Raw genomic sequence first — 12,985 nt, 5'->3', positions numbered from 1 at the left:
TTTCAGTCCAACCCTCTTCCTGGAGATCTACGGTCCTGTGGGTTTTCAGTCCAACCCTCTTCCTGGAGATCTACTGTCCTGTAGGTTCAGCCCAACCCTCTTCCTGGAGATCTACTGTCCTGTAGGTTCAGCCCAACCCTCTTCCTGGAGATCTACTGTCCTGTAGGTTCAGCCCAACCCTCTTCCTGGAGATCTACTGTCCTGTAGGTTCAGTCCAACCCTAATTTAGCATATCTGATTCAGCTAGTTAAGATCTTGTTGAGCAGCTAATTAGTAGCATCAGGTGTGTTAAATTAGGGTTGGACTGAAAACCCAGAGGACAGTGGATCTACGGGAAAAGGGTTGGGCAGCCCTGCTCTAGATAGTGCTCTGGTAAAAAATAGTGCACAACGTTACCCATAGGGCAATGGACAAAAGTAGTGTACTATGGGTAATGTAGTGCACTACTTTTGACCAGAGCCCTATGGGTAACGTAGTGCTCTGGTCAAAAGTAGTGCACTACGTTACCCATAGTCTGGTCAAAAGTAGCGAACTATGGGTAACGTAGTGCACTGTAGCAAATGGGCTGTAAATCCCAAATGTCACCCTTTCTTTACATTTTACACCCTCTGAATTCCAAGGGCATATCATGTCGTTGCCTTTCATTTTCATTTACAGTAGTGCAATAAGGATGGGGGTAAATGTTAGCTATGTTTTTAAGAGGGAGCTGGAGTAAAACAGATTAAGCCTACCACTTGGCTCGTTTGAGATGATAAGTTGGTGTCGAAGGCATGGCCTGGACTGTCCTTAATCTTTGTGTAAGAAGTTTATATCACAGACTTAGACATATAGTCAATGCTGATTACAAATCTAAATGTTACTTCACGACTAAACCCGAATTGAGCATATTTATTTTTGTCATTTAATCAGGGTCTGTGAAAAGTACACAGTGAATCAAATCGTTTTATCATCAACAGCCCCCTACGAGACTGAACTCTGATTATATAGCCATCATTGTTATTTTAATCGACTAAAACTGGATAATGATGATAACGATTGCTGTTGTGTTGTGTAATCTGTCCTGTAGACATGTCCTCGTTATTGCGCATTGGTTTAAAGCTGCTCCTCCTGGTGGTTGAAATTGCCCTAGATGCTGATCTGGTTAAGTTTTTTATCTTCCCCACTAATAGTTAAGGTTAGGATTGGTGCAGGATATTTGTTCCTAGTGGAACCTTCACCCCCGGAGCGCGGGCCGTTGTATGAATGTTGGTTTTACTTCTGGTTCTCTTTCCCATTGCTCAGTTCCTTGTTGTACGGAGTTAGAATATTCAAATCTCAAGTCATTGTATTTCTATAGTTGTATGAATTTACTCTAAGTCACTCATCATTAACCTGAGTAAAGTGCGGGAGAGCCTCTTATTGGCCACTGACTGACACTACATCCCAAATGGCACCTTATTCAGTATATAGTGTACTACTTTGGACCAGAGCCATATGGGTCCTGGCTAAAAGAGGTGTACTGGAGAATTGGGTGCCACGTCCGTTATTTTAGTGGTTGTGACAAACAGAGAGGGTCTCTGTTTTCATCCTACAAATGTGGCTCTAAATCTAGAGGTAGGAGCTACTAGCTATTATGACCCCATTTCTGAAAAGGTAAGACTTGTGCATTTAAAAAAGAAAGAAATTGTTTCCCTCTGCAATGCTCACCGGCCACGTAGGAAACGTTACAAGGGACTGTGACAAAACCACAATCAAAAGCAATGCAGATGCTCTCTCACACAAACAATTGTTAGGCCTTCCTGATGTTTTCCTGAACTTTCCAATACTTTTCTGATGCATTTCAGATACATACTGATGCAACCACAAATTTGTAAAACTTTCACGTAGGCTACTCATATTTTCTTATTAGCCTTTATGAACATAAAAACTTGGTGCAGTTCACGCTACAACCAGGTAAAAAAAAAAACACATTTATATTACAATATAAAGTGCCTTCAGAAAGTATTCATACCCCTTGATTCTATATTTTGTTGTGTTCCAGCCTGAATTCAAAACGGATTAAATATATTTTCCACCCATCTACACACAATATCCCACAATACCGCATAATGACATCACAATACCCCATAATGACATCACAATATCCCACAATGAAAACATGTTTCGACATTTTATCACATTTATTGAAAATGAAATCTAGAAATATCTAATTTACATAAGTATTGACACCGCTGAATCAATACATGTTCGAATCTCCTTCGGCAGCGATTACAGCTGTGAGTCTTTCTGGGTAAGTCTAAGAGCTTTCCACACCTGGATTGTACAACATTTGCCAATTATTCTTTAAGCTCTGTCAAGTTGGTTGTTGATTATTGCTAGGACAGCCATTTTCCAGTTTTGCGATAGATTTTCAAGCCGATTTAAGTCAAAACAAAAACTAGGCCATTCAGGAACATCCAATGTCATCTTAGGTTATTGTCCTGCTGAAAGGTGAATTTACTGTTTCTCTATATCAACAAAAAAACCTCCCTAGTCCTTGCCGATGACAAGCATACCCATAACATGATGCAGCCACTACCATGCTTGAAAATATGGCCGTCAGTGATGATGTTTTTCCCCCCAAACACAACGCTTTCTTTTCAGGACATAAAGTTAATTTCTGTAATATATTTGCAGTTTTAACTTATTGCAAACAGAATGCATTTTTTAAATTAACATTTTTACTCTGTACAACAGGCTTCCTTCTTTTCACTCTGTCATTTAGGTTAGTATTGTAGAGCAACTACGATGTTGATCCATCCACAGTTCTCTCCCATCACAGCCATTAAACTCTATAACTGGTTTAAAGTCACCATTGGCCTCGTAGTGTAATCCCTGAGCGGTTTCCTTCCTCTCCGGCAACTGAGTTAGGAAGGACGCCTGTATCTTTGTAGTGATATTCAATGTCTAAAGGGATATTCAATGTCTGCCTCTTTTGTTTTTGACCCATCTACCAATAGGGGCCCTTCTTTGCGAGGCATTGGAAAATCTCTTCGGTCTGTGGTTGAATCTGTGTTTGAAATTCACTACTCGACTGAGGGACCTTACAGATACTGTAACTGTATGTGTGAGGTACAGAGATGAGGAAGTCATTCACAAATCATGTTAAACACCATTATTGCACACAGAGTGATGAGTCCATGAGTCATTGCAACTTTGTATGTCATTTGTTAGGAAAATCTTTACTCCTGAACTTATTTAGGCCTGCCATAACAAAAAATACTTATATATATAAAAAAATATAAAAAAATCTTCATTACTGACATTGTGTGTAGGCCAGTGACAAAAAAAATAGCAATTTAATAAATGTTTTAATTCATGCTGTACGATCAAAAAGTGGAAAAATTCAATGGATGTGAATACATTCTGAAGGCACTGTAGGTAAAACCACTTTTGGTGAAACAGTGATCAGATATAGGCTTGTACCATGTTGATAGATTATTCTAAAGATTATTGTAATAGTAGGCCTACCTGCACAATAACCTCATATGCCATGGGGTTACTGACCACCATTGAATTAATAACAAGAATTATTGGTTATTTGGCCTTAGGGAGAAGCAAAAATAGCCATGGGAAGGGGCGCTGCAGATCAATTTAAATACATTTGCAAAATGTATATAATTACTCCTATCTGTAGATAAATACATTAAATCATTGAAATAGACCAGGAATAATGACGACCAATAGCTTATTTTTTTTAATATTTTTTTTTAAATGCTGTGGGTTGTGTTTTATCACGACTAGTGCATGTAGGACTACAGTTGAGGAGCCAATTGGGCAGCAGGCCTGGTAAATATCAAACCCCTGATTGTTGAGTCGTGTCTGTCAGTGAACAGCAGGCAGCAGCTATAAGGCCTTTCGCAATATTTTAAAATACTATTGCTGGAAAAACAGTTTGAAAAGCAAATGGCTCGTCTAATCTGTCGGTGTCGGTGTAGCCTGTAATTTTGGTAATTTGTGTGGTATAAAATAATACACATTTTGAAAAGGACATTTTTCTCAGAACCACAAATAAGACAATAGAAACATGCAACACTATTATACAGGTGTTTTTTCCCCCACAAAATAATATTTGTGGCGTGTCTGGGCTGTGGGGCGTGTCGGGGGGTCTGGGGCATGTCGGGGGGTCTGGGGCGTGTCGGGGGGGGGGTCTGGGGCGTGTCGGGGGGGGTCTGGGGCGTGTCTGGGGGGTCTGGGGCGTGGGGGGTTTGGTGCGTGGGTGGGTCTGGGGTGTGGTGGGGTCTGGGGTGTGGTGGGTTTGGTGCGTGGGGGGTCTGGGGTGTGGTGGGTTTGGTGCGTGGGGGGGTCTGGGGTGTGGTGAGTCTGGTGCGTGGGGGGGGGGGGGGTCTAGGGTGTGGTGGGTTTGGTGCGTGGGGGGGGTCTGGGTTGCTCACCGTGCCGTCCTGCATCATTTTCAGGCAGGAGCCAAAGTCGGCCAGACGGATATGACCCTTCATGTCTAACAGCACGTTGTCTGGTTTGATATCTCTGGAGGGAGAGAGAGACAGAGCGAGCGAGAGAGCGAGCGAGCGAGACAGAGAGAGCGAGCGAGACAGAGAGAGCGAGCGAGACAGAGAGAGAGAGCGAGACAGAGAGCGAGCGAGCGACAGAGAGAGCGAGCGACAGAGAGAGAGAGCGAGCGAGCGAGACAGAGAGCGAGCGAGCGAGACAGAGAGCGAGCGAGCGAGACAGAGAGCGAGCGAGACAGAGAGAGAGAGCGAGCGAGACAGAGCGAGCGAGAAAGAGCGAGAGCGAGCGAGACAGAGGGCGAGCGAGACAGAGAGAGCGAGACAGAGAGAGCGAGACAGAGAGAGCGAGACAGAGAGAGCGAGACAGAGAGAGCGAGCGAGAGAGAGCGAGACAGAGAGAGAGCGAGAGCGAGCGAGACAGAGAGAGAGAGCGAGAGCGAGCGAGACAGAGAGAGAGCGAGCGAGCCAGAGAGAGAGCGAGCGAGACAGAGCGAGAGCGAGCGAGCCAGAGAGAGAGCGAGCGAGCCAGAGAGAGAGCGAGCGAGCGAGCCAGAGAGAGAGCGAGCGAGCCAGAGAGAGAGCGAGCGAGCCAGAGAGAGAGCGAGCGAGCCAGAGAGAGAGCGAGCGAGCCAGAGAGAGAGCGATCGAGCCAGAGAGAGAGCGATCGAGACAGAGAGAGAGCGATCGAGACAGAGAGAGAGCGAGCGAGACAGAGAGAGAGCGATCGAGACAGAGAGAGAGCGAGCGAGACAGAGAGAGAGCGAGAGCGAGCGAGACAGAGAGAGAGCGAGAGCGAGCGAGACAGAGACAGAGCGAAGCGAAAGCGGCGAGACAGAAAGCGAGCGAGCGAGCCAGACAGAGCGAGCGGCGAAGCGAGCCGAGACAGAGCGAGCGAGCCAGACAGAGCGAGCCGAGCCAGACAGAGCGGCGAGCCAGACAGAGCGGCGAGCCAGACAGACAGAGCGAGCGAGCGAGCGAGCCAGACAGAGCGAGCGAGCGAGCGAGCTAGCCAGACAGAGCGAGCGAGCGAGCCAGACAGAGCGAGCGAGCGAGCGAGCCAGACAGAGCGGCGAGCCAGACAGAGCGAGCGAGCGAGCCAGACAGAGCGAGCGAGCCAGACAGAGCGAGCGAGCCAGACAGAGCGAGCGAGCCAGACAGAGCGAGCGAGCCAGACAGAGCGGCGAGCCAGACAGAGCGGCGGCGAGCCAGACAGAGCGGCGGCGAGCGAGCCAGACAGAGCGGCGGCGGCGAGCCAGACAGAGCGGCGAGCGGCGAGCCAGACAGAGCGAGCGGCGGCGAGCCAGACAGAGCGGCGGCGAGCCAGAGAAGAGCGGCGAGCCAGAGAGAGAGCGGCGAGCCAGAGAGAAGCGGCGAGCCAGAGAGAGAGAGCGAGCGAGCCAGAGAGAGAAGCGGCGAGCCAGAGAGAGCGGCGAGCCAGAGAGAGCGGCGGCGAGCCAGACAGACAGAGAGAGCGAGCCAGACAGACAGACAGAGCGAGCGAGCGAGCCAGACAGAGCGAGCCAGAGAGAGCGAGCGAGCCAGAGAGAGAGCGAGCGAGCCAGAGAGAGAGCGAGCGAGCCAGAGAGAGAGCGAGCGAGCCAGAGAGAGCGAGCGAGCGAGCCAGACAGACAGAGAGAGCGAGCCAGACAGACAGACAGAGCGAGCGAGCGAGCCAGACAGAGCGAGCCAGACAGAGAGAGCGAGCGAGACAGCGAGCCAGACAGAGCGAGCGAGCCAGACAGAGAGCAAGCCAGACAGAGCGCGCGAGCGAGCGAGCCAGACAGAGAGAGCGAGCGAGCGAGCCAGACAGAGCGAGCGAGCGAGCGAGCCAGACAGAGCGAGCCAGACAGAGAGAGCGAGCGAGACAGCGAGCCAGACAGAGCGAGCGAGCCAGACAGAGAGAGCAAGCCAGACAGAGCGCGCGAGCGAGCGAGCCAGACAGAGAGAGCGGCGGCGAGCCAGACAGAGAGAGCGAGCGAGCCAGACAGAGAGCGCGAGCGAGCCAGAGAGAGCGAGCGAGCGAGCCAGACAGAGCGAGACAGAGAGAGCGAGCGGCGAGCCAGACAGAGCGAGCGGCGAGCCAGACAGAGAGAGCGCGAGCGAGCCAGACAGAGAGAGCGAGCGAGCCAGACAGAGAGAGCGGCGAGCCAGACAGAGAGAGCGGCGAGCCAGACAGAGAGAGCGAGCGAGCCAGACAGAGAGAGCGAGCGAGCCAGACAGAGAGAGCGAGCGAGCCAGACAGAGCGAGCGAGCCAGACAGAGAGCGAGCGAGCGAGCCAGACAGAGAGAGCGAGCGAGCCAGACAGACAGAGCGAGCGAGCCAGACAGACAGAGCGAGCGAGCCAGACAGACAGAGCGAGCGAGCCAGGCAGACAGAGCGAGCGAGCCAGACAGAGAGCGAGCGAGCCAGACAGAGAGCGAGCGAGCCAGACAGAGAGCGGCGAGCCAGACAGAGAGAGCGAGCCAGACAGAGAGAGCGAGCGAGCCAGACAGAGAGAGCGAGCGAGCCAGACAGAGAGAGCGAGCGAGCGAGCGAGCCAGACAGAGAGAGCGAGCGAGCCAGACAGAGAGAGCGAGCCAGACAGAGAGAGCGAGCCAGACAGAGAGAGCGAGCCAGACAGAGAGAGCGAGCCAGACAGAGAGAGCGAGCGAGCCAGACAGAGAGAGCGAGCCAGACAGAGAGAGCGAGCGAGCCAGACAGAGAGAGCGAGCCAGACAGAGAGAGCGAGCGAGCCAGACAGAGAGCGAGGCAGACAGAGAGAGCGAGACAGCGAGCGAGACAGCGAGCGAGACAGCGAGCGAGACAGCGAGCGAGAGAGAGCGAGACAGCGAGCGAGAGAGAGCGAGACAGCGAGCGAGACAGCGAGCGAGACAGCGAGCGAGACAGCGAGCGAGACAGCGAGCGAGAGAGCGAGACAGCGAGCGAGAGAGAGCGAGCGAGACAGAGAGAGCGAGACAGAGAGAGCGAGCGAGCCAGACAGAGAGAGCGAGCGAGCCAGACAGAGAGAGCGAGCGAGCCAGACAGAGAGAGCGAGCGAGCCAGACAGAGAGAGCGGCGAGCCAGACAGAGAGAGCGAGCGAGCCAGACAGAGAGAGCGAGCGAGCCAGACAGAGAGAGCGAGCGAGCCAGACAGAGAGAGCGAGCGAGCCAGACAGAGAGAGCGAGCGAGCCAGACAGAGAGAGCGGCGAGCCAGACAGAGAGAGCGAGCGAGCCAGACAGAGAGAGCGAGCGAGCCAGACAGAGAGAGCGAGCGAGCCAGACAGAGAGAGCGAGCGAGCCAGACAGAGAGAGCGAGCGAGCCAGACAGAGAGAGCGGCGAGCCAGACAGAGAGAGCGAGCGAGCCAGACAGAGAGCGAGCGAGCCAGACAGAGAGAGCGAGCGAGCCAGACAGAGAGAGCGAGCGAGCCAGACAGAGAGAGCGAGCGAGCCAGACAGAGAGAGAGAGCGAGCCAGACAGAGAGAGCGAGCGAGCCAGACAGAGAGAGCGAGCGAGCCAGACAGAGAGAGCGAGCGAGCCAGACAGAGAGAGCGGCGAGCCAGACAGAGAGAGCGAGCGAGACAGAGAGATCGAGCGAGCGAGACAGAGAGATCGAGCGAGCGAGACAGAGAGATCGAGCGAGCGAGACAGAGAGATCGAGCGAGCGAGACAGAGAGATCGAGCGAGCGAGACAGAGAGAGATCGAGCGAGCGAGACAGAGAGAGAGAGATCGAGCGAGACAGAGAGAGAGAGCGAGCGAGACAGAGAGAGCGAGCGAGACAGAGAGAGAGAGAGCGAGCGAGACAGAGAGAGAGAGAGCGAGCGAGACAGAGAGAGAGAGAGCGAGCGAGACAGAGAGAGAGAGCGAGCAGAGACAGCGAGCCAGAGAGCGAGCGAGACAGCGAGCGAGACAGCGGGCGACAGCCAGAGAGACAGCGCGAGACGGAGAGAGAGCGCGGGCGAGACGGAGAGAGCGCGAGCGAGACGGAGAGAGCGCGAGCGAGACAGGAGAGAGAGCGCGCGAGACAGAGAGAGCGGGCGAGACAGAGAGAGCGAGGCGAGACAGAGAGAGCGGCGAGACAGAGAGCGGGCGAGACAGAGAGAGAGCGGGCGAGACGGAGAGAGAGCGGGCGAGACAGAGAGAGAGCGCGAGCGAGACGGAGAGAGCGCGAGCGAGACAGAGAGAGCGCGGGCGAGACGGAGAGAGAGCGGGCGAGACGGAGAGAGAGCGGGCGAGACAGAGAGAGAGAGCGCGGCGGACGAGACGGAGAGAGAGAGCGCGGGCGAGACGGAGAGAGAGAGAGCGGGCGAGACAGAGAGAGCGGGCGAGACAGAGAGAGCGGGCGAGACAGAGAGAGCGGGCGAGACAGAGAGAGGGGCGAGACAGAGAGAGCGGGCGAGACAGAGAGAGCGGGCGAGACAGAGAGCGCGGGCGAGACAGAGAGAGCGGGCGAGACAGAGAGAGCGGGCGAGACAGAGAGAGCGGGCGAGACAGAGAGAGCGGGCGAGACAGAGAGAGCGGGCGAGACAGAGAGAGCGGGCGAGACAGAGAGAGCGGGCGAGACAGAGAGAGCGGGCGAGACAGAGAGAGCGGGCGAGACAGAGAGAGCGGGCGAGACAGAGAGAGCGGGCGAGACAGAGAGAGCGGGCGAGACAGAGAGAGCGGGCGAGACAGAGAGAGCGGGCGAGACAGACAGACAGACAGAAACGGGTTAGGATGAGGTAAGTGTATAAAACCAACCTCTCCACCAATATAAAGCCATGTTTATCACTATGTGACATTGTATCGGATTCACTCTAAGACAATGAACGGTTCAATAACACACATTTCCCTCCACTCCTTCCCCCTTAACATTTCTCTCCCGGGTGGTTCTCTGAGCTGAACAGCTTGTCATTGTTCATCCACCCTCCCTCTCTCCCGATCCCTGGCTTGACACAGGCCACACACACTGTGCCCTCTGTTGTACTAACCCTGGCACCACACTGGGCACGGAGTAAACACCTAAACACAAACACACCCAGCCCAACGCAAAGTATCAGGCCACACACACACACACACACACACACACACACACACACGTGTGCGCAACAGTGCCATTTAAAATATCACAACCACACACAGAACTTTTCATTCATACGTCTCTCTCTCATACAGGAGACCCACACACACACACACCCCTTTGTTTATACATTTCTCTTTACACACTGACTCACACAAACCGAAGCATACACAAACTCCCAACCACTGGAGTAAGATGCGTTTGTCAATCAGTGCACTAAACCAATCTACCAAGGCTCCCTATTCAGACTAGAATTCTCCTCCATCCTTACTCCTTTCTTACCTTCATTGGTTCCTTCCTTGATTGATTCACCGATCGGCTATTTCTGAGACAGCAATAGGATGGAAACCATCCAAACATATAGAGATCAGTGTTGACTTCAAGGGAGGAAGTAAAGAAAGATAGAAAGCCTTATTCAAAACATCGGAACAGGGCCGCAAGGCTGTTTTGAGATATAGACTTGTCTCTCTGTGTTTTGTTAGGCACTGGGCTTGAGTACAACCAGACTATAAACACTGTCAGTGTGTGTGTGTGTGTGTGTGTGTCAAAGTACGTGTGTCTCAGAGAGAAAGTAGAAATCCCGACTCTTTCGCTCTGTCTCTCTAGTTCACACTCTCTCTCTCTCTTCTATCCCACCCTCCATCTCTCTCTCAGTTGATTCATCTCGTCTCTCTAGTTCACACTCTCTCTCTTCTATCCCACCCTCCATCTCTCTCTCAGTTGATTCATCTCGTCTCTCTAGTTCACACTCTCTCTCTCTTCTATCCCACCCTCCATCTCTCTCAGTTGATTCATCTCGTCTCTCTAGTTCACACTCTCTCTCTCTTCTATCCCACCCTCCATCTCTCTCAGTTGATTCATCTCGTCTCTCTAGTTCACACTCTCTCTTCTATCCCACCCTGCATCTCTCTCTCAGTTGATTCATCTCGTCTCTCTAGTTCACACTCTCTCTTCTATCCCACCCTCCATCTCTCTCTCAGTTGATTCATCTCATCTCTCTAGTTCACTCTCTCTCTCTCTCTTCTATCCCACCCTCCATCTCTCTCTCTGTTGATTCATCTCGTCTCTCTAGTTCACTCTCTCTCTCTTCTATCCCACCCTCCATCTCTCTCTCAGTTGATTCATCTCGTCTCTCTCCCTCAGTCTCCCCACTATTTCGCTACAGTGCATCCCTGAAGGTCCTGCTCCATTTCAGCTCCTAGCCCCTTCCCTAGCCCCCTGTCCAGTGTTCCCAAATCTGAATGGATGCCATAAGATAGGGCGTTCACCCCCTGCTGTACAATGTGGAGAAAAACAGGACAATTCAAGAAGGTGCTCCGAAATGAAAGTCAAAACGTAATGAATCATTAGATTGTTCTCTACAATATTACAACCCTAATATACTTCTACTTGACAATGTTGATGAAATGAAAACGTAGATTTGCTGTGACAGTCGCTGACTTAGACTTTCAGGCACATTGTTGCCCGTTACACCTGATCCATCCCATCCAGATGGGGTAGGCACTGAGGGAAAGGAACTGTAGGTCAAAATGGTACCAGACTCTTCCGTCCTCTGGCCGCGGTCCAATTCTCTCTCTGTTCCATTCCTTGTCAAGGATTCCAAAGCATTAGGTTGCTGTAAGCAGGGGGGCTTAGAGGGAGTGTCCACCACATTCATCAAATAAGTCCTTCCTTTCCCTATTAATTCCACGAGGGGGAGGGAACAAGTGAACACTTCAGGGAGAAGGGTACTAGAGAAAGGGAGAGCAGTCCTGGTCTGTGGCTCGAGCAGACAGGAAACAGGCAGGATTGCTGGCCAGGACTCCGTTTCCCAGGGGGCATTGCTGCCAGGAAGAGGCCCCTCCATATCCCACATCCACACAAGGCTGGCTGGTCAGTCATCTGGGTACAGGGTCAGTGACGTGGGGAGAGACTCCCTAACACACACACACACACACACACCAAACCTGCCAACCTTGAAGAATTTCTATGAGTATCACTTCAGCACAGCGACAGCACCCACACTACCCAAATCATATGCAAATGCAAATGTTTTAGGCTAATAACAATGTTGGTAGAAGACCGGCTCAGTATTATCGGTAGGTTACAGACTTATGTATACTTGGTAATTTCCTGCTCTCAGTAGATAACTACAAATAAATTTACACTGAACAAAAAAATATTAAACGACATGGAAAGTGTCGGTCCCATGTTTCATGAGCTGAAATAAATATGTATCTCAAATGTTGTTGCACAAATGTGCTTCCATCTCTTTTAGTAGCATGTTAGTAGCATGTTAGTAGCATGTTAGTAGCATGTTATCCCTTGTTATCCTTTGTCAAGCTAATCCATCCATCCATCTAACAGGTGTGGCATATCAAACGGCTGATTAAACGACACGGGTGCACCTTGTGCTGGGGACAGCAAAAGGCCACTTTAAATGTGCAGTTCAGTTTGCTGAGGAGTCTGTAATAAAGCCATTTTTTTGGGGGGGGGGGACACTTATTTGAATTGGCTGGTCGGGGTGGCTCCCAAGTGGGTGGGCCTGTGCTCTCCCAAGCCCACCCTTGGCTGTACCCCTGCCCAGTCTTAGATTAGGGCCTAATTTATTTCAATTAACTGATTTCCTTACATGAACTGTAAATCTTTGAAATTGTTTGAGGTTGTGTTTATATTTTCCATTCGGTATAAATGTACAAATCAGGGCTCTCCTTGGGATTTTCTGACAAGGTGGTGTTGATGTAGGCCTAAGGTTGAGGGGGGGGGGGGGGGGCAGGATGCCCCTCAGGATGCTCACAAGCTTTTAGAAATTTTGAAAAACCTGTGACATTTCCTGAAACCTAGAGCCATAAATTATATCTAGCAATGTAGTAAAAAATGAAGTGCTGGGTGCTGGGTTTGATCCTAAATCAAATGGAGGTGGGCTCAATGACATTTTTCTAGAACATGCAACTACTGTCAAAGGACAACAGGGCTCTAAAAGACATCAGCCATTTCAGGTGACAGAGAAAATTTAATTATGCAACGACGAGGGCGGGTTGCCAACGCGCCGAGGGCGGGTTGCCAACGCGCCGAGGGCGGGTTGCCAACGCGACGAGGGCGGGTTGCCAACGCGACGAGGGCGGGTTGCCAACGCGACGAGGGCGGGTTGCCAACGCGACGAGGGCGGGTTGCCAACGCGACGAGGGCGGGTTGCTAATAGGACGAGGATGGGATGCCTATGACTTCTGGACAACGAAAGAAAGTTGAAAACCAGTAGAACAGGAGAGAAAGACCAACTTTTTGGGGGGTTTGCTAGCTTAGCTGCTGTTAGCTGCTGCTCCTCCCTCGCTCACCGGTCCCTGCCAAACACACCTACCTACCTCTCTCCACACACACACCAACCCACCTCTCCACACACACACACACACACACCTACCCACACACACACCTACCCACACACACACCTAACCACCTCTCCACACACACACACACACCCA

The 12,985-nt window shown here is 51.6% G+C and overlaps 1 protein-coding gene across 1 annotated transcript in view; it reads right to left on the bottom strand.

Moving 5' to 3' along the window:
* Positions 1-12,985, bottom strand: part of LOC135506216 (serine/threonine-protein kinase MRCK beta-like) — a 137,807-nt gene that overhangs the window by 59,409 nt on the left and 65,413 nt on the right. Inside the window, 1 exon segment of the mRNA XM_064925732.1 lies at positions 4,413-4,506. Coding sequence (XP_064781804.1) covers positions 4,413-4,506 — 94 coding nt within the window.

The sequence above is a fragment of the Oncorhynchus masou genome, chromosome 19, assembly GCF_036934945.1.
Source record: "Oncorhynchus masou masou isolate Uvic2021 chromosome 19, UVic_Omas_1.1, whole genome shotgun sequence".
In the NCBI taxonomy this organism is placed as follows: domain Eukaryota; kingdom Metazoa; phylum Chordata; class Actinopteri; order Salmoniformes; family Salmonidae; genus Oncorhynchus; species Oncorhynchus masou.
Note: the sequence above shows the minus strand (reverse complement) of the source record. Positions and strands in the feature narration are given on the sequence as shown.